This window comes from Buteo buteo, chromosome 6, assembly GCF_964188355.1.
Source record: "Buteo buteo chromosome 6, bButBut1.hap1.1, whole genome shotgun sequence".
NCBI lineage: Eukaryota > Metazoa > Chordata > Aves > Accipitriformes > Accipitridae > Buteo > Buteo buteo.
In genome coordinates, this window is record NC_134176.1 from 38,444,002 (window position 1) to 38,465,038 (window position 21,037).

Sequence of the window (21,037 nt, forward strand, 5' to 3'; positions counted from 1 at the left end):
AGTTGGTATCATATTACGTGAGTATCTGCATGGCAGACATATGCCTGTGTCCAGACTTGTCTGGAATCCCCCTGGTCTCTCAGCAGAGGCTTAGCTGCAGCCATATAGCTTCTAGCCATCTCACACTGTGAGTTAAATTTGCTCACGTCTGCTGGCAAAAAAAAAAAGTGCATCTGTATGTTAAGTGGAGGTTGGCATAAGCTGCTCAAATTCCTGAGGCCATCTTCCTTTTTTGCATGTAATAATTTCTATTTCTTTTTGCTGTCTTCACTTGAACTGGTATTTTTATTTGTATTGTTCCAACAGAATTGACCTCTGCTATCCCAACAACATTCAAATTTTGCTTTTGAGATTTGGGGTTCTTTTTAGGGGATGGAGGTGTTGTTTGTTTGCTTTTGAATTTAGTGGCATGCGCAGGTCCTGCAAGTGTTTTAGCATGGCAGCTTTTCTATTCTTAGATAGTTACCATGTGTATAAGCAGTGCTTACACATAAGCCATTAGCTTACATATATGTTTATTAATAATATTTTTTTTAAAGTTTTCAGAGGCTGATTATGCCGATTTTAGAAGCTTTCTAACTTTCTAACCTCTAACTACTGGAGGGAAGAGATGGAGATACACTGGCTGGTTTTGCAATACTTTCCAAAAATTGCTATGCTTAAAGACAGTTCTGAGTAGTGGTTTAGTATTCTAGCTGTGCTGGTCAGTGTTTTTTTGGTCTGCTTATTTGATACACAAAGTGAAATGTCAAGAAAATCCCTCTTCCTCTACATCCTGCAAATAAGTGCTCCAAAGAGGAGCAACACAAAGTCTTAAAAAATTGTTTAACTAATATCCTACTATGAAATCTGACCAGCTGGAAGAAATAACTTATAAAAGGCTAAATCTGAAGTGTACATTTTAAAACAGAGTTCCCCTACACACGTTTGACAAGAATGCAATTGCAACACAAGGCCTATCTACAGGCTCTGACAGAGACAGAAGGAAGGAATAATACAATGCTTTTAAGTAGTGATGTCTACTATGTTGCTAAAGTGATTACTTCTCGATTCGCTTTATTATTTTATGTTTTAAATATTATGCTAATGAAATCCTTGTTAATTACACGGTTTTGCAAATATTTATGAAAATGATATTTCACATATTGAGAACATGCTGGATGGTACATACCAAAACATTTTAAAAACCACTAGTAAATCATAATGAAAGAGAGTGAGATATTTGGACAGCAATCTGACTTCCCATGCACAAGTGCTACAACATGTAGCAGTGTTCAAAAAAAACCCAGAAGAAGGAATTATTTGAAGAATAAGGAAAAAAGGGAAGTGATAGATTATTAGGAAAAGTGCCCTAGTGCAGAAATTCTGTAAGAATGTAGAACAGTCTCTAAACTAATGGAAGCTCTGTTCCAAACATTTAAAAAAAAACCTGCCAAAGTGCCAGAGAACTTGCTGGGATAAGGAACAATCCTCCACTGGCTCTGTAACAGAAGAATTAAATGACCTCATTAAGAAGTCCTTTCTATCTAGGCCACTGAAAAAGAAGTCCCACTGGTTGTTCATATAAGGTAGAAAGACGTTCCACAGACTAAAGCATAACTTCATACAAGCTTTGTAAATTACTCAAAGTGCTGAAAACTCCTGAGAAGGACCAGATATTTGCAGCTGCTGTGAGTGTGCCATAGCATACCATTCCACTGTAGTACTTGGCACTACAGTAGAAAGCTCATTTAAAATTAATTTAGTTTTCATTAATAATAATACAGGACACATTTAGACTGTAGGCCACTGCCCTGCATTTGAATCCTATGAGGTCACAATGTGCTAATGGAAGAAGAAATACCATAGTTTGGCAAGCAAATGCACAGCACAATGCAAGCAAATATGCACAGCATATAGGGCCTCTGCCTTCAGTGCAGCAGATTATGTTTAGACTCCTTAAAAAGACTCTCTGGTCACTCACACACCTGTATTTGTTTCGTACAACGCATGCCAGCAGATGGCTTTGCTCCTCTGAGGCCCATCTGTAGAGAACCTAGATTTAAACACAAGCACTCTTGCCCTGAGAGCACAGGGCCCTGCAGCATCCCTTCCTGTGGGATCAGGGATCTGACTACAGCGCTGGCAGCAGCCAGAACAACTTCAAGGTTTCTCAGCAGCACAGGCAAAACTGACTTTGGTCACATCAAATACGGGGTGAGAACAGCAAGGGCTGGCCAAGATCCTTTCTTCTCCTGGCATGGCAAGAGGAGACAGTTTGGAGGAGGCACTAGGGGACTCTGGCTTAGTACTTCTGCTGCTACAAGAGAAAGCGAAATGAAGCGTCTCCCTGTAAGAAAGCAGGTCCAACTCCATGCTCAGACTGCTTCCTTTGTCACTTTCAAACCCACCCTCCACCTCCCAGGCCAGGTGAAAGGATCAGCATGGCCTTCCAAAGCTTTAGCATAAGCACAGGGAGCGGTGGGCTGGCATTAGCACCTGCCTCAGGCAACCTGCTCTTCCATGCAATCACTCACTTTGCCTAGCCTACACCTAGAATCAGCCCCGTGGTGGTCTTGTACTTCCACAGAGGTTCCAAAAGCCAAAGAAAAAATTCATATTTAAACATCTAAAGAATACGCAGACAGCTGTAGTGGTAGTGGCTATTTCTGGATGTATATTTTCTCCCTTCTTTTGTTGCTGCTAAATATCTGCCATCTCTATCTACGCCTTATCTATACCAAACCTCCCACCATTGGTATCACCAGTAGAGCTGAAAACAACATGAAAGCTAAGACAAAATTACTATAGAAATAAACTTTGGCACACCCTTCCCATTCTGTCCCCTCTCCTGGTCTGAGAGAGATTGCTTTTTCGGTGTTTAACTGCATAGGTTGCAATGGTTTTTACAATGTTACTGGAACCATGTGAATTACCACCAACAACTATGTTTTCTAAACATGAAGAGAATAAAGTAAGTGAAATTATCACACAACCAACAGATAAGTTTGTTGGTTTTTTTTAAATGGAGGTGTGAAAACAGTTTACCTGTGCATTTATTTTCTACTGGTAGCTGCAAACACATTCAATACAATCAAGAGGAAGGAGCTTTGGTACAATCAGATGGCTCGCTGCTGGGGGCTAAGGCTTCTTCAGCCTCTCCCAGTGCTCAGTGCTATCTTCAGCTTTCTAGTGCTAAATTAGGTATTAAACATACTAAGGCAGGTTAGAGAAACGCTCATGGGTGCTGAATCTTCTTCCACTTGGCTACAGCAGTACAAAGCACCCAACACTGCCTTGTTTTCTGATAGATGCCATCTAGCCAGGACACTTCCACAGGTTTCCGGTTTTACAATCCACATGACACAGAAACCAGTCTAAATTCCACTGAACACAAGAATCGCTTCTACACTGCCCCACCACTTGCTGTGATAATCAAACAACTGTTCCAAAGCACACCACGGTCAACACTGACTTGAAGGAAGAGACAAACTACAGTCCTAAGAGTAAAACAGTTTAGATCCCAAGACCAAACCTCAGAAAAATCAATTTTTTAAAAAATACAAACCTTCCAGAGCATGCTCCCCATTGGGCCAGATGGCTTCCCCCCACCCCAACCCAAGTGGTATGCATATATGCATGTGTGCCCATATATAAATAACTCAAAAATAGCTAAAGACATTAAGAAACACTTAATCATCTATTATTCATCTTCACTTATCAGCCTGGAATTTTGAGAACTTAAACCACAAGCTGTCTCCAATGAGATAATGCTGTTCAAATGTTGTGAAAAGATCTGTTGCTGAATTCTTAAGCCTAAAGAGGTGTCTGCATTTACAATGACCAATGAGGAGAAAAAAAGGGAAGAAAAATTGCATCAGTTCTGCTTAAAATTGGTGCAATTAGTTTAGTAACTGGACCACAATGACAGGCCTTTTCTCGCTAGCAGTTACAGTCAAAGATAGAATTAAAAAGAGATTTTGAAATGCAGTTTGCTGTTCTGATTTAGTGAAGTTTTTTAGAAGGCTGGTGATAGCCTTCTCACGTAAACTGAAGGATCCCCAACTGGCTTCTCAATTGCAAATAAAATCATATCCCATAGCATCTTTGAGTAATATTTCAAAAGCAAGAGACAAGCTCTGAGTTGCAAAGATGATTCAGAGTTGTGGGTGAGGAATGTACATTCCATTTTGCAAAACATTTGGTCTCCTAAGCCCTCTATTACCCCACAAGACATGTCAGGTTCTGTCTTGAACAGGGATTCTTTACCAGCTAAGAGACCATGTTTATAGGAGTTAGGTTTAAATACTGCCTGAAGTGCTTAACATACAGGCACTTCAGTCTTCTATGACTTAAGTCTTGCTGGGCAGGTCAGGTAGGGCTAATGTCTCTTCTCACTTCTAGCTTGCCTTGGAGTCAAGTAAAAGCTGTGGAAACTTAGGACTGCTTTTCTTCTGTCAGACTAATGTATTAATTTTGCTAGAAACTCTGGCTCTGAAGAAAACCAGGATATATACTTTGAAGAGGAAATTGGCTAAGAAATTCACCAAGACAATCGGCAATTACTTCTGAAGCACAGTGGAAAGCTGGGTAGTACTTGGATGGAGAAGAAAGTGGAAAAATGAGCAAACTATTCCATCTTCAAAAAAGGACAAAAGGTGGTAAAAAAGCAACCAACTTTCTGGCACAGGAAATCCTGGCCTATTCAGAATAATCTAAGGTTGTGGAGGGAGACAGCCAATAAAACTCTTCAAGCGAACAGTTTCCTAAGCAATTTAGGAAATACCTTTTTTCACAGACTTCCCTGCCCCCAAGTAAATCCTGTCTAATAATTGGATGGACAAAAGCCCTGGCAGAGTTTCCAGCTGAGGGGGAATGACCCAATGCAACCTACTGGGAGAGCACCTCTAAATTATGATTATTTGCAAAAAACCAGCAGAATTTGTTCCATTTCCCTGGCAAAACACCAACACAGGTAACTGCATTCCTCCAACTTGAAATATGTTTGCAATTGTCTGACTGGTGGGTTCCTTCCCACTTTTCTTCATCTTTTGTGTGGTAATGTTGCTAATCATTAGATAGCTAGTACTTGTTGCACCTCTACTTAAGCAAAATAATCTATTTCAGAGTTGTCATTAAGGATGCCGCTCTGTAAGAAGATTTATGCTTGCAGAAAAGTTGCTATTTACAAATAGCTGATATAATTTAAGGGAGTTGTATCATAAATATTTATAGCAACACAATGTCTGAATTCAACTGGAAGGTAGAAATCAGTTAGAGAGATATTTTTAGGTAAAATACCAACCAACAGTACAGGCTATTACATCATCCTGTCTAGTTTGTACAGTATTTTAAATGAAAGACCACATTCCACCCCCTCAGATCACAGACCCAAAGACACTCCTATTTTAAGCTAGAACATGAGAACAAGCAGTTTTCCATTGAAGCAGAAGCCTTCCAAGGTCTCCACACCCCTACAACAAGACTCTTTCTCCAAAAGGAAGCAGAGCAACCTCTCTAGCTGAACAATTATTCTGAATCACAGGATAAGATTTAAGAAAGGCTGTTTCGTCACATTCAGAACAGGCACAACCCTTCAAGAAGAGCTGAATGAAGAAAAGAGCTTCAATAAGCCTGTCAGAGGTGATGTGGATGGCCAATGAGTTATTTGCCACAGAAGCCAAATCTTTAGCTCTAATAAAACAAAGCTCCTGCGTTTTGCTAAACTGTTTCAATAAGGGAACTACTCAAGTTACAAAAGACTAAGACATCCACCTTCCTACTACAGGATCTTCTGATCCCATTAAGCAACCACTGAGGGCAATTGAAATTAAGTAATTAATTTTGTAACTGAAATGTTGCAAGTTTACTGATGCCCTTCCTCAAGTTACAAGAACCAAAACCAAGCAAGCTGACCAAAACACATATGACATTGTTTTATGGTATTTCTAGCTATCACTCTTTGTGCAAAGGTCCCAGATAAAAAGTCTGTCATCTGCAGCTGCCTGGGAAAAAAGTTTTCAAGAGCCAGATAAACACAAAATCTCAGATCCTTAATTTACAAATGAGGCAGGACAAGTATAGTAACACGCATAAAATGTAATTCTACAGTCCACACACAAAAACTTACAGATAAATAACTAATTTAAATGTATGTAACTTTTGTTTTAACCAAGAGGAAATTCTATAAGTAATAGTAACACAGTGTCAAATGTAAAAGCAAATCATACAAATTAAAAGGAAAGTAGGGAAAAGCCTCTATAAACCCTACACAAAGATGGAAGGCCAAGGTGCTGGTATATTTAGCAGGACCAACTTCAGGACTTCTGGACTGCAACATCAAATAGTTAAATAAGCAATACAAAATTAGAATGGTATTTTCCTCAAAACCCTGCCATTAACCAACCTTTTAGAGGCTAGCCATCCTCTCAGCTGTGGATTACACAGCTGTGATTAACAGCCTTTGAAAATGAAACAAAATATTTTCATTTTACCTCTAATGCAGCTTGTAATTTGCTCTCACTATTGCTAAAGCACTTGAGACCACAGGATAGCACTCAGTTGTACTTAATATGACTAAAATGTACAGCTTAAACTGTCAGAGCCATTAAAAAAGAAACAGTAGTATGTTTCCTAAAGTCTTGAGTCTTTCAATCAAGATTCAACACCCTTCTAAAAGAGCACAGCAATTTGTTTCAACAGAAGAGAGATGCTGACATTGTATGGCTTAGTGTGTCATACTGCCAAACCCTACATGATACTAGATGATATCAAATTAGGCACCAACCAACTGTGGCATCTACAACACTATTGTTATATCCCACACACATTGCTGCTTTTCTTTACTCTAACACCCCCCTCTTATACTTTCACACAGAGCTGAGCTAGTGCTATTTGCTTAGCCTGTCTGCCCCAGCATGGAAAAGGGTCAGAAATGAGTTGAAACTGGTCATTTCCACCAGCTGATAATGCTCCTCCACCTAGAAAGTAAAAGAGCATAACTGCTCTGCATTAGAAATCAGTGGGAGTGTTTTGGTGTAAGAGGAAAGAAAGAGGGGAAAAAAGGCCATTGCACTGGAGCTGTAAGGAGCAGCCTGTGAACCCAGTACCACTTTATGCTGCAAGCTTTGTTATGAGATGAAGTTTCTTAGTAACAGATTCTAAGTTCTTCACGGAACTCAGATCAGCTTAGAAGCAGCAGAGTTGGTAGACAAGAGGGAGGAAAGACACACCCTGCTCCAGCCACAGCTCCTCCTTCTCTTCATCAGTTCATCTAGAAGATTTAAATGATCATTATAGAAGAGAAACAAAAAGAAAATCAGTACGGTAAAAGATTCAAATGGCATTGGCCATTGCTATCCAGAGACTGGATTAGGCATTTGTAAACTCTCGCCAGCCAGCTTTCATCAGAATTACTCTAGATTCAGAGGCTGAGTGAGAACAGCAATTTTTCAAAAAACCAAACAAGTATTTGTCAGACAACTGGCCCCCCTCCCCCAAATTCCAAAACAACAAAGCTTACCTGCTTCTGGATCTGGAGGAATCCTCCACATATACAAATTGAAGTCATCAGAGCCTGAAAGGATGTACTGTTAGGAATAAAAATAAAAGCAGTTTACCACAAAGTATCACATGAATTATGTACTTTATTGTTGATCTAGTTTCTCCAAACCAAAAATGAGGAAAACAAGATAATTTGTACCATTCTTTGCACCTCACTGATCAACTTACCCTTAAATGGGGGTGGGGTACCAGCACAAAAACGTTGCATGCATATGAACAGACCAAAATTCAAAAGCATGCTTCATGTATCTAATGCCTACTGCCCAAACTGTATGTTTTCTTTGCTAAACAAGGCTATGGATTTCGTTTGGCTTTATTACAAGCCTGCCTAGGTCAAACTCTCATATCTTGCAGCCTGCAACTCTGGTCTTTTTTTAATGTCAAAGTCTTTAATTCTTTTTTCTCATCTCCTGAACTACCGAGGAAAACTCCAACAAACACATACCTAAGAAGAGAGCTAGCATGTCCATTACACACAAGCACAACATGTCTGGCTCATCTGTCTACTCAGACCATCAAAAGTCAGTCACTGAGGTTAATCTTGAACACTGAACAAAACCAAAGCTAAATATACACTGTCAGCAAGTCTCAAGTGGTTTTAAAAAAAAACATGTTTATCATACTGTTCATTTTTTTCCTGGTTATAGTTACCCTGAAGAGATGGAAGGCTGCCCTTTTTCAACAGTGCATGAGCAATAAGCAATCTCTTTATTGTACAGAAGTGTAGGCAATATACAATTTGAAGTAGCTTAATATACTACAAACATGCACTGGAATGACAGGTGACATTTGACATGGTAAAAAGCTTACATGTCTCAGTTATGTAAGGCCGCAAACTGTGCCTTGTCTTCAAATACCTCTTCTCCAATAAACTGTACTCCCTGTCATTTATTTCTCTCCCAAATTAGATATAAGACGACATGTAGTGGAACCAAGGGCAGATTCCAATTCCAGTTATACTGGTGTAGACAGTGTAAATCTCTAGCTTTCAACCCCCTTAAGGCTCAATACAGTCAAGAAATCGGGGTTTTCATTTTATTGTTAGGGTAGAGGAAAGGGAGAAAAAGAAAGAAACAGAGCAAGTTTGTCCCTTTTCTAACCTTTGATAGGAGACAAATTCTGTTTTGTTTGGCTCAAGTGTAACTGGTTTCTGTCTTTCACTCTCCAGGGACACAAAACCATCAAAGTAATATCAAGCAGTGAGGAGACAAGTCCTGGAATGACACAGGACTGAGAAGCAAATTAACAAAAAATATACACTAACACTGAGAAAACTGCTATAAATTTGCATATATTCTATTTGCAATGCTAATTATGTTCATGCAGTATTTGGATGTTTCCAGCCGCTGAAATGCAATAACCAACCACCAAAATCCCTTCTCTGGTTTCCTACTATCACAATCCAACCATTCTTTTTTCTCTTATTTTTAAGGATGTAGGATGTGAGTAAGCACTTATGAATGCAATTCTGCTCATTTTCTGACAGATAAGAAGCACTGATCAAACAAAAGTTCCTTTGAAAACTTGTGCACACTAGTTCTGCATCACTCATAGACCCATCCTCTCCAAGCCAGAAAGTTATTTCTACAAGCCAACGTGTTCAAGCACTTAGGCAGCTTACCTCTGCCAAACTGACCTGACAGTGCCAGGAATATGTGCTTCCCTTTCATTTGACTGCTCATAAATGTTAGCCCACAGCAGGCTAAGCCACTGTGCCAAAACTACACAGACTAGGGCTCATATAGGCAACCTCCCAGCAATCAGAAAGAAAGCACCTCTAATATGTTTTGTTACACAAGAAACGCTACAAGGAAAAAAAAGTCTTACTTAGTTATAAAGATGTTGCCAATTGTTAGTATTTATTACCTAATTGTGTGGTTGAAGCAGCAACTGGTTTGCCTAGGACGTGTGGGGAAAAATGGAGACTTCTAAAGCAGCTAGAAAGCTCAGTATCTTGAATTTATGGCCATAATGCCCCCCCCCCCCCTTTTTAAACCAAACAAGTTCTAACAAATCCTAAATGTAAGTGTCATTTAGCACTTCACATCATAAATCAAACAAACCTACCAACAATGAAAGGCCCCGAAGTGACAGATTTCAGATATCCTGCACCAGGCACACAACAGAAAAAACACATTAATATACGTGCAGGAACGAAGTGTCTGTGAGACTCTTCAAATCAGCTTCCAAACTGATTTGCAGAGGGACACACTGTGCATCCTGTAAGACTCAACGGCCAATCGTCTAGGAAATCTGGTGTATCACTGCGCACTGAAAAAAAACATACCACCTGCAAAGACTGCTGATCTGAGTATACTCTGTCTTGCTTCGGAGACAGCAAAATTTAGAGTGCCAGTGCAGTGATGTGGGCTAATGGCAATTTGACTGCACTATCAAGAGTGTCACCTGGAGGTCAAGACAAGCAATTATTCCCTTCACCTGGCACTTTTGAGGCCACACCTGGAATATTGTGTCCAGTTTGGGTCCCCCAATACAAGAGTGACACTAATGAATTGGACGGAGAGTGGAGGAAGGCCACTTGGGCTGAAGGCATGTGACCTGCAAGGAAAAGCTAAGGGAACTGGCCTTATTTAGCCAGAAGAAGAGAAAATGAAGCGACAGAGTAGACCTCAACAGTGTCCCACTGTCTGAAGGAATACAGAGCAGCTGGGGACAGACTCTTTCCAGAGGCATGCAATAGATGTGCAGGAAGCAACAGTCACAACACACAGAAAGAGAAATTCCAGCTGAGCACAAAGGAAAAGCATGTTCAGGAGGAGCGTTACAAACACTGCAACTTGGCCCCAGAAAGGCGGTAGAATCTCCACCCTTACAAATCTGAAATTTACCTGGACAATTCCCTGAGCAACCTGATCTGACTTTGAAGATGCTCTGCTCTGAGAAGCAGCTTAAGTCAGATGACCTCTGGAGCTCTTTTCTGATTCAATGTTTTCAAAGATTACCAAAGTAAAAAGGGAAATAATTGTCTTGGTGGATTGGGGTTGGTTTTTGGGTTGAGGGGTGGGAAGGGGAGGAGAGGTGGCCAGCATCAGGAAAATGCCCACCTGAAACTTTTACACTCCACCACACATCACAGCTTCATGAAAACTCCAATGGGAAAACAAAACTTAGGCCACATAGGCAGAGGCATAAGCTGCAGTTCAGCATATGGACTTGCATAAATTCATGTGGTCACAATTTAGGGAATTTAAAGAAAGAAATTAGCAAAAAGTATTTTAAAGTAGTTCACAGAATCATAGAATGGCTGAGGCTGGAAGGAACCTCCAGAGGTCATCTGGTCCAACCACTCTGCTCAAGCAGGGTCACCTAGAGTCGACTGCCCAGGACCATGTCCACATGGCTTTTGAATACCTCCAATGGCAGAGATATTCAACCCAACTATCTCTAATTGAGATAGTTCCTACCTACTTAGAAGCACCATGAAGTCCTTCACTTCATTACCGTTTTCTAGCCTAATGACCTAGCCTAATTCACACCAATCAAATACACTTAGTCAAAGTATTACGGAGCAAATTAAGAGAAAGTAAGTAGGAATGAATAGAGCATCTACATTGCAATTTATGTCTAGTCACAGAACAAAGCTCAGCTCAGGATCTGAGCTGTTCTGAAGAAGTACTTACAGGTTTAATCTTGCAACTGAGACAGCCATCAGTAAGTGCCAAAAGCATTTATTGATAGTCATCTACACAAGTTTGATGATGTAAGCAATGGCCTGCAAGTTGTGAACTTTTATATAGAATTTAAATTCTATTTTGATAGTTATCTCTGCCAGTAATTATCAGAAATAGATCATATTCCACAAAATATCCAACTATTCGTTAACTCTGCCATTCCGCTGCCACCACCTTGGCAGCCAGCATTGTTTTCCACTCTCTTTCCCTCTTAGGATACCTCTGGGGTACGTTTTCTTGCTGTTCTCACAACGTAGAATTGAATTCCCAAAAGCATTCCTTTTGTCCTTTTCTGTAAGACGAGGTGATAGCGGTCCGAAAAGTAGAACATGGCTTTTCAGCCGGAAACCAAGAGACTGCCAGAAGCACAACTTCATGACTGCAGCTGTTGCAAGAAAGATGTGTCAGCTGAAGCTTCAAGAGCAGACACCCAAGCTGCTAAAGCCAGAAACACACCTCTTCAATGACATTTGAAAAAGAAACTCAGTTCCAGTTAGTACTCTCTGCACAAGACGATGAGAACCCAAGGCCGCTGAAGAGCACAGCTGGACTGACATTACTAGGACATTTATATGATCATCTGTGAAAATTTTTCTTTGATGGATTCATTATTAGTATAACAATAAGCCAATAGTTTTCCACACTAGTTGAAAGTTGGAGAATAAGGATTGAGAAAATGCAAAAGTCAGTCCCTACTACTAGAAAATTCAAAGAAATAATTGCTATGAAGTGCACCAAGCCCTACTTAATAAGGCTGAAATCCTGAGGGAATGAAGTAGACTTTTTAAAAGGAAGGAACAGAAAGGAAAGAAGGGGTTGGGGTGGGGTAGATGAAAGAATGTCATGCTGCATATGCTTAGACTCCACTTTAATTGTGGCCAAGGATTTTTGGTCCTGAGGGGACATGCAAAACGTAATTCCTAGCAGAGTACCTTTTACTCACTCCCTTTAAGAACAAAAGCCCAGATAATCAAATCACAGAGGCAAGCCAGTGAGAGGCAAAAACATGCGCATTCACAGAGACAAGTAAATGGCTAAGACAGTGCGCACTCTCCCTCCTCCTGCCCTCCCCACCCCCCTCCCCACCAAAAGACAAACTCCAAGCAGAACATAACCTCAAGAACCAGTGCAGTGCTGAATTCTGAATCAGACCAGACACTGCGCGAGAAGCTCAGATGTCTGGGAGGAGAGACCAATATTAAAACCACCTGTTTCATTGTCTGCATTTTTGCTGCTGTATCTGACCAGGACTTCGGAAATCAGCATTAACAATATTCACATGAACATGAGATTAGACAGAAAAACAGTTGCTAATAATTAATATTGGAGTTTTTTTAGAAGGGAATAATCAGCTTCTATGTCTAGCTGTTAGCAACAATGACAGGAAAAGGCTTCCAGATGACTACAAGCTGCTGATTCAGAAGTTTGCCTTAGAAGGAAGAAAACTCTCAGGCGTGGTTAGAGTCTGCTGCTGGAGAAAACACAAATTCAGTCTGAGCTTCAAGTACATGTAAAATGCTTAAAATGAACTATGATCAGGAATCTGGCAGAATGATTTCGGACTAGTGCTCCCCACTCATTCCACTGTAACTCTTCTCATTTTCTCTCTCCCCAAGGAAATTACAGCAGTTGATATAAATAAATGGGAGATCTTTGCTGCTGCTATAGTCTCCTAACAGTAGCATTAGCATTGCATTTTGCAGAGGACTACCACTCTGGGGAATTTTTTTTTGTTCTTGTTGCTGCCAGTTTGAAAGCTTTCAAAATCCCACAAGCTACATTTCCTCAGGTGCTACTGAATATGGAGCATTTCAATAAAATTGTATCTAAATCAAACCTTATTTTACAGTTTCCAACATCCACATTTCCCATTTCCATAAAATTTCCTCTTACTTATGACCTGTATCAGAGACATTTTTAAGCTTTTGGCCCTAGACAAGGGACCAGCAGACACGGATCATTTTTCCAAAGTATCAGCCAGTCTTTTGAATGGCCCTACTAATATAGCAGAGAACAAGAAGAATGTGGGAGAATTTGTCTTAAAAGCACAAACCAAAAAGCACCATCACCATGTAATTATAAATGGATGAATGAGACCATGGGTAACACTACAGAGATGATAACCATTTGAAAAGTGATTGCTGCTAAGTTACTAACAGTAAAATACTTGTTAGAGAGACTCAAATTCCATGCTACTGTTTACAACTTTACTAACAAGTCAGCTCTGAAAGAGACTAAACTTCTTAAATCTCAATTCCCACTCACTTGAGCATGTCTGTTCTTTCCTCAGAGGGGCCAATGAAACTTGGGGCAAAAAAGAGTAGACAGAATTTTTCTTGGGCTTTTAGTGAGCTGTCCCTTAGCTTCTTGAAGTAATGCAAAATCTACACGCTGGGGAAGAAGCACAGAGGCATCCAAATTTGAAACAGTTGTGCTGGTGCTTTGCACAGCTCCTTTAAGAGGCAGAATGTACAGTCCCTCCATATATTGCCTGTAACATAATACAACTCATGGGCGGGGTGTAGACTTTTGCTTTTTTTCCTACGACAACAGATAAAAGAATCTGGATTGGTGGCAGTCTGCTAGGCTGAAGTCTTAACTCCTCTTGAACGTATAAGAGCTGCCGTGCACATCTCTCTGGTGGGATATGCACTGAGGAAACCACAGTTTGATATAAAGCATCACTGAAGTCTGAAAAACATTGATTATTTGTCCAAAAAAGATTGAAATCCATAGCAATCAGCACTTTGGAGAAGGAATCCATATACACAAAGAACATAAAAACTGTGTATATTTCCAAGGAGGAAAGGTTTCCTAAGGAAACAGGGCTTATGCTATTTTGTTCTTTGTGGCATCAATCCATCTCCAGGAACTTTTAAGCCTAATGGCCAATTTCAAATTTGATAGAGGACCTGAGGGTTCTAGAACTACAGACTGCCTAGAAATATTCTCTTACAAACAGGCAGTCACACAGAGGAAAGAGACACGCCCTGTAAGTAGCCACTGAGAGCAAAGCAGTGCCACAATTACACCCCCCTACTAAACATCAGGAAACACAAATGGGAACTCATCCTAGAACCCAACAAAATCCCAATGATATCACCACCATCTGTTTCTCATGGAACTATTTAAAAGGGGATAAGAAAGCAAATTACAAATAAATAAAAGCAAAAAGTAAGAAAGGTCACCTCATGTGCACATATATATTTGTGTGCTTGTATATATATATATATAATATCACAACCATGAACACAGGTCTTGCTATACATGACATATTTTGCATGAAAAATGTCTGACAGAACACAACCAAATTTTTTTTTTTTTATAGCTGCTTCTGGGCCTTTTGTGATGCCAAGACTGCTCTACGTATCTTCCTTATAAATGAGACTTCCCCTGCTATTCTTTCCATTTTTAAAGAATGACTGATACTTAATTTACCATTTGATCAGAATTTATTGTTAAGTCTACATTTCCTGCAGGTAGAAAACCCACAGATTTGTTTTCAAATCATCTTTATATTGTTAGAGTATCCACTGACCAAAGGGGAAACAAGGTAAGGACACATCTATGGAGGAGAAAAAGACTTTTTCCTATTCAAAAAGCAACAAGAAGCAAACAAACAAGGAATCGGCAAGATAATAAAGCTTGAGTTGGGCAATACCACAGGAATAAAAGAAAAAAGCAGGATCTCCCACACAGCAGAGCACTCCTTTCCTTTCCTTAAACAATTAAGGAATAAACAACAGTCACTTGGTCAAGTATTTCCATCTCTTTGTGATTCCTGATCTCTCTGTCAGGTTGTTACCTTTATGCTGATGAATCTAGGCTTTTAGTATAAAGTTCCCACTGACTACAGCTTGAAAATCTGCTTTAATGATCATCTGCTGACTTCCTCGGTAGGTATGTTCCCACCAAATACCTTGTGCCAACATCAGTGCTTGTGACACAGCAGTGATCTGGTTCAGTAGCTAGAACAGTAAAATCCCATACAAATCACAACAGTCATTCAATATATTTCTTCTCATTTATGTATTTCAACCAGCTTCTGTAGGGGTCAGGTGGGTGCCAGTGCAGCCCAAGTAAAGTACAGGACCTTCCCTCTCAATGGCATACTACCTTGTTTGTACCCTCAGTCTGCAACCCTTGTCAGAGTGGCTGCCCCTTCTCCTTTCAGGAGCTCTCACTGTTACCAACTAAGAAGTTCCTCTCCCCAAGGCAATTAACCAGGGTGCAGGGTCGGAAAGAGGTAAAGAGCAGTCACCTGTGCAGGCTATTAACCTCTTGCTGCTGTCTCACAATGACAAAACCTAAAGTAAGAAGAGATGTAACTGGGAAAGCTATTTCTGAAATGTGTTTTCCAAGGATACCTACACATTCTTTTATCTTCTGCTTTGTAATGAATTCTGGAGCGCAAATCATATCTTTTGTGCAATATTTAACAAATGTAAAGAGTAATCTACAACTAGGGCTCACAGCATTGTGGTATTAAGAAACACAGTTGCTTTGAAAGCAGCCATCTTTCTTCATACTAGCCAGGACAGCAGCTTGCAACCTGTACTGTTTGAGACTGTTTTTCAGGAAGGTTGAAACTGGCACAAAAAAGAGCTTAAAAGTTTTCCATCTCAGCCTGAGAATCAAGCAGGTACATCCAAAGGCTTTTCACAACAGAAACTTTGTTCCTCAGTAAGAAGCATGCCTATCTCATGAACTGGAAAAAGAAAAGCTGTGACACAGCAGACTGGAGAAACACAAATTGCTTCTAGTACATAAAATTCAAAGCCAAAAATTTGTATTCCTACTCCCTAAATCCCTAATCTTATAAGCAGCCAACTGTGTGGGGCAGTTTTAAATGCTTACGGAAGCATCATCGGGAACAATCCATCAACATTTTTACAGCTGCCTTTTTGCCATGCAGAAAGGCCATAACAGTAATTTTATTCATGAACAAAAGCAACTTAGAAACCCTTACTATGGACTTCTATGGCAGGGAAAATATTCCTATTACATTCCAAAGAAAGGAACAACAAGTTTATCTGAGCATATGAAGGGGACTCTACTGGGCAGGGCTGAAACTGCCTGAACCCCAATTGCTCTTTTGTCTTCTTCAGCCATCTGTTACTTACTTTTTCAAATACACATTAAATCAAATATTCTATTAGTCAAAATCCTCCAGAATTCATAGTCGCTTTTTCAGTACCTAGACAAGGCCTAGTTTTAACAGTTCAACAAGAAACACTGTCAGGGCAGCGCCCGTTGTGTGTAATTTTTAGCAGTGCATTCCTGCTCACTCTCTCCCTTCCCTCTCCCCAGTCATGCAAGGGATGCTACTAAAGCGCAGGTCTCCTGTGATCTATTATGAGCAACATGAAGCCTGCAAACCTCAAAGTCTCCTGAGTCAGGATTCCACTCCACCAGAATTTAGCTTCAGTATGGGTCCCTTTGGGCTAATGCACTACTGTCCAGAGGTCTAAAAACCTCCCCCAAGGGCTTACAGGAATGCACTAGAGAAGGGAGACAAGAAATGTGGCTGGCAGGATGCCCCAGGGAATGGGGGAAGAGGTGATCAGAATAAAAAGGGTTAAAGAAAACTCCCAGCCCTTTCTGTAAAGACCCTGACTCTGAAGAGACATTTTCAGTATGACTCTCCCGTGTCAATAACCAAAAGCGATGAGCAAGAAATTCATAGCCAGATAAATTACTTATGAATGTATTTTATATATATGTAATGTTATACATATAGCTGGGAATTAAACTGCCATTTAGATTAAGTAAAAAACAAAATACAACCTAATCAGTAATTCTTGGAAGAAGCCAATTTAAGACAGAGTAAGACATTTGATTTTCTTTTTATCCAAGCACAGCAACATATTTGCACAGAGTGCTTTTTCATATATTAAGAAATGCTGACTGCAATAAGCTACTATTAAGTCTTCTGTACACAGGAAACTCACAATATATTCTTTAGAAGAATAATTCCCTTTCTTAGACATTGATAAGTAGCACTTCCTGAGATAAATGGCCTTTAAGTTAGATGACACAAAGAAGAACACAGAAGAAAAGTTCTATTTCTTTACAAACGTAATGCACAACCATGTAAGACCCCTGGCACCTATACAGCTAATCCTGTTCTTGGAAGGGTTATATTAATGTAATAATTCTGTCCTGCTAAAAACTGGATTGTCCCTAACCAGGGCTACTTAGCACAAAGACTTCAACATAATGAAGGTTCTAACTTTATAGGGAGTTGGAGCAGTCTGCAGTACCGTGAGCAGTGCATTCCTGAAACTCTCCTATACCAGTGTAATGTCAACAGAAAAGGCTGAGTGGTGATGTAATGTCTGAGGGCATGCCAGAGTCAAGACACTTTTTGTTTGATTCACAGGGTACAAGTTATTTCTCCCCACCCCCGCCTTTTTTAAAGCGGGCAATAGGCAGTTGATTTTACAGCTACAAGCATTGCAGAGCCTCACATTATCTGCACAGTGGAAAAAAAAAGAATGAGCTGATAGCATTCATCATTGTGACACAGGCAACAATTCTTGAGCAAGAAGAAAAGCTTTTGGTCTATTTTAGTTTGAAGGGGGGTTTGTGTTTTGTGGATTTTTTTGTTGGTCTTTTTTTATTGCTGCCCATCACCATGGCCTCTGAGGCTCCTACATTCAAAAATGCATTTGGGTACCTGAAGCCCTTCAATACCTCCTGTATGCTCAGATCCAGGAATATACTTTCCATACCAGTCTAGCAACTAAAAATCCTTAGTATTTAAACAACATTTCCCAAATGTTAATGTTGACAAGAAGAATGGAAACTCCCCCAGTACCCCGACACAACTTGAGATTCTCACACATTTTATGATTTGTATGTAAACAAACACTTGTACACATGAGGGTGAAGTCAGTGGGTGTTAGGTGCATAAATAAACTGCCTTTAAAATTCTAGGCCTGGATGTCTGTACTAGAAGGATGGATAAATTATGATCTCACATAAATCTCTGCAGCCAACAGCGGGAGTGGGCAGCTGAGAGTCATGCTTGATCCATCTAGTCTGTCTTACCCTTCCTCCCTTCCACAGCTGTATGACTCAAGTGAGCTCCCAGGTAATGCAAATGGCATACAATTTTGAACAAGTTTATCTACCAACATTAGAGCTCTCCTACAAAGAAAAGAAAAATTGGTGTCATGTGAATGAGGTCATTACACTCATGACATGGACAAAAGACAGAGTTCTGAGAGGAGCAAATTAAGGCAATTATAAATGGGTGCAAATAAAACACCATCTAAACATTGCCTCTCAAGCTTTGGTAGTTGTAAGAAACAAGAAAAGTCTGACTGTGGCGTTTCTAGGAAAAATGCTTTCATATACTGTTCGCTGATTTTCAAATCAGGTTCACAAGGACTAGGACAATAATGCTTTCAGAGGAAAACAACAGTTTACAAGGACACAAAAAGAAGCAAAGCTGTTCATCCTCCAAGATCTCTGTCACTTAGCTTGTGCTACAACCCACACACCCAAAATACCTGCAACAACTCAAATCCATCGAAGCACTTCAGAATGTGTTCTTTTAAACTTAAAAAAAATATCATTGGGGTTAACAGGTGAACCTTTCTGTGTTTTTCTACTTAAAGCATTAATGGTATTTCATTCTTTGTTAAGAGGTTTCAATCTACTTGCATCACAGATGCTCCAATAAAAAAAGCTGGTAAGCAGATCGCTGCACACCTGCTATTAGCAGGCTCCCCTCTAGAGTGACAAGTCAGGAGTTCTGGATCCAAGTCCTGTCACAATCTCTGAGAACTAAAAAGACAATGCTGAGAAAAGATTAGTATACAGAGCCTAACTGCCATCAACAGACAAACTAATCAAACTGTTCCCCAACTAGTAGTCTGTTTTATTTGTGCAAAGAAATTGTATTAATTTAATACACATACCTTGTCAAAGTAAGAATAACACATCTGATCATTATGGGAGCTTATGTATTTAATTTCTTAAAATGTAAGGGTGATCTCTAAGAGAACTCCTAAGTTGTGTGCTTACAGCTTGGAATCTGTTCATTTTTGCCATACCAAAATCCAACAGCTCCATATGGAACGTGGTGTTATTTGCCTTCTCTGTAGATTTTCACCACTGTGTTAAAGCAAACTTCCAAAGGCAAGTACTAAGATACTAACAGTTGTGGTTTTTTAAACCCTGATGGTCATGATTTACAGGAAAACTTCCTGTGAGTAAACCATTCTCCATGTACAAGCTCCATACAAAGATTAGCAAAGGCTGTAGTTCTGTGAGGAGCTGAGTCTCACAGTGCTGAAAGGCTATCCCTCCACCTCTCTCTCACCCTCTGATCCCTTCCTTATACTGCATTCAAACACTTGTCAGAGCCCTTGAAGTGTCAATATAAGTCATTAACCCAGAAAAAGAAGTAAATGCTTCTGCCAGGTTAGGAAGTTGAATCAGTGAAAGGTCTTGCATCACCTCTGCTGCATAAGAAAGGCCTCCTTTCAGCAGCTCACTTTTTTCCCCAATGTAACTGCATTCTAAGCACTGATGAGTTAAGGATATCCCTTTCTTGTTAGGGTTAAAATATAGAATCGAAATGCAACTTTACCAGATGAACTAACTGTACAGACAACACATAATCATTATTGAACACAGGAGAGTCACATTTTTAAATTACTAGGCTCTGTATGAAGTATTAAAATCTAACTACTTAAGACAGTTTAAAAGAGAAAAAAAGATCAAGTCATCAGTTTAATAAAGATGAAAAGAAAAATTGAAAACAGGGAAAATCAGAGGTGCAATCAGAGAACATTTCTGAAGAAGCCTTCCTACCACAAGCACCACTCATAATTTGAACACAACTTTCTTATCCTTAGATCCCCTCAAATGAGCCTTAGCTCACACAAAGTTTTGATCCTACAAGGAAATACAAGCAGGGAATTCTGTGAAGCTCACTTTGCATGGATCTCAAATGAAAGACATTCTTTATTAAGCAAAGGACAGCAATATTAGATGGGATAGAGGGCTGGAACCAGATTAAATTGGAAACAGATTTATTTATGTTTTTGGTGAATTCTGATTTACAGGGGGAGCCTTGTATACATTATTTCCACACTCACAAAACTCACGAAAAAGCAAAAGGGTACTAGATGTATAGAAGGGCAAAACTTAAAAAACATTGTAAATTTTTTTATTCATCTTGTGTATCTTACAGGAGGTTCCAACTCTAACCTTCTTTTCTAGATACACCTGGAATTGGAATTGGGTTCTTTGTAAAAGGCAGTGCCTAAGGACTATCCATAGCGTTGACAACCTTAGCTGAATTTGAGCACTACTGGACAGTGTACTGGCATTTTCTGTGACTTCATTACCTTTTTTCCTTCCAGTTAGAGGATGGGTACGAGCAGGTCAAATTCCACACCTCTCTAATATTCCACATTAAACTTCAACTTCCCTATCAGATTCTTATAGCATTTATAAGGGAATATAAATGTCTTTTGTTCTGATTTCCAACTAGGTAGTAGCATTATGTGCTGCTACTTATCTGAACAGAAAGTCCATCAAGTCAAAAGAATATCAAGTTTTTTAAAAATGCAGGCTTCTGAAGCACCATATCAACCTGATCCAGAACAGCCATATACTTCCCATTAAAGTAACACCATATCCATAAGAAAATGGCTTAGAAAGCACAACAGACGCTAAGGCTTTTAACTAGATATTCGGTAACAGATTAGAAGCTAAACTATACGTCAGAGTGTACACAGGTCTACTCTGACTTCCAGAGGAAAAAAGAGTTTTTAGGCTGACTA

At 39.7% G+C, this 21,037-nt stretch overlaps 1 protein-coding gene across 3 annotated transcripts in view; it reads right to left on the reverse strand.

Annotated features, from left to right (window-relative positions):
* The window catches only part of DCAF5 (DDB1 and CUL4 associated factor 5), a 78,011-nt gene that overhangs the window by 14,610 nt on the left and 42,364 nt on the right, over positions 1 to 21,037 (reverse strand). For all 3 annotated transcript variants that reach the window (XM_075030481.1, XM_075030480.1, XM_075030479.1), the window contains exon 7: positions 7,502 to 7,568. In XM_075030481.1, coding sequence (XP_074886582.1) covers positions 7,502 to 7,568 — 67 coding nt within the window. The remainder of the gene's footprint in view (positions 1 to 7,501; positions 7,569 to 21,037) is intronic.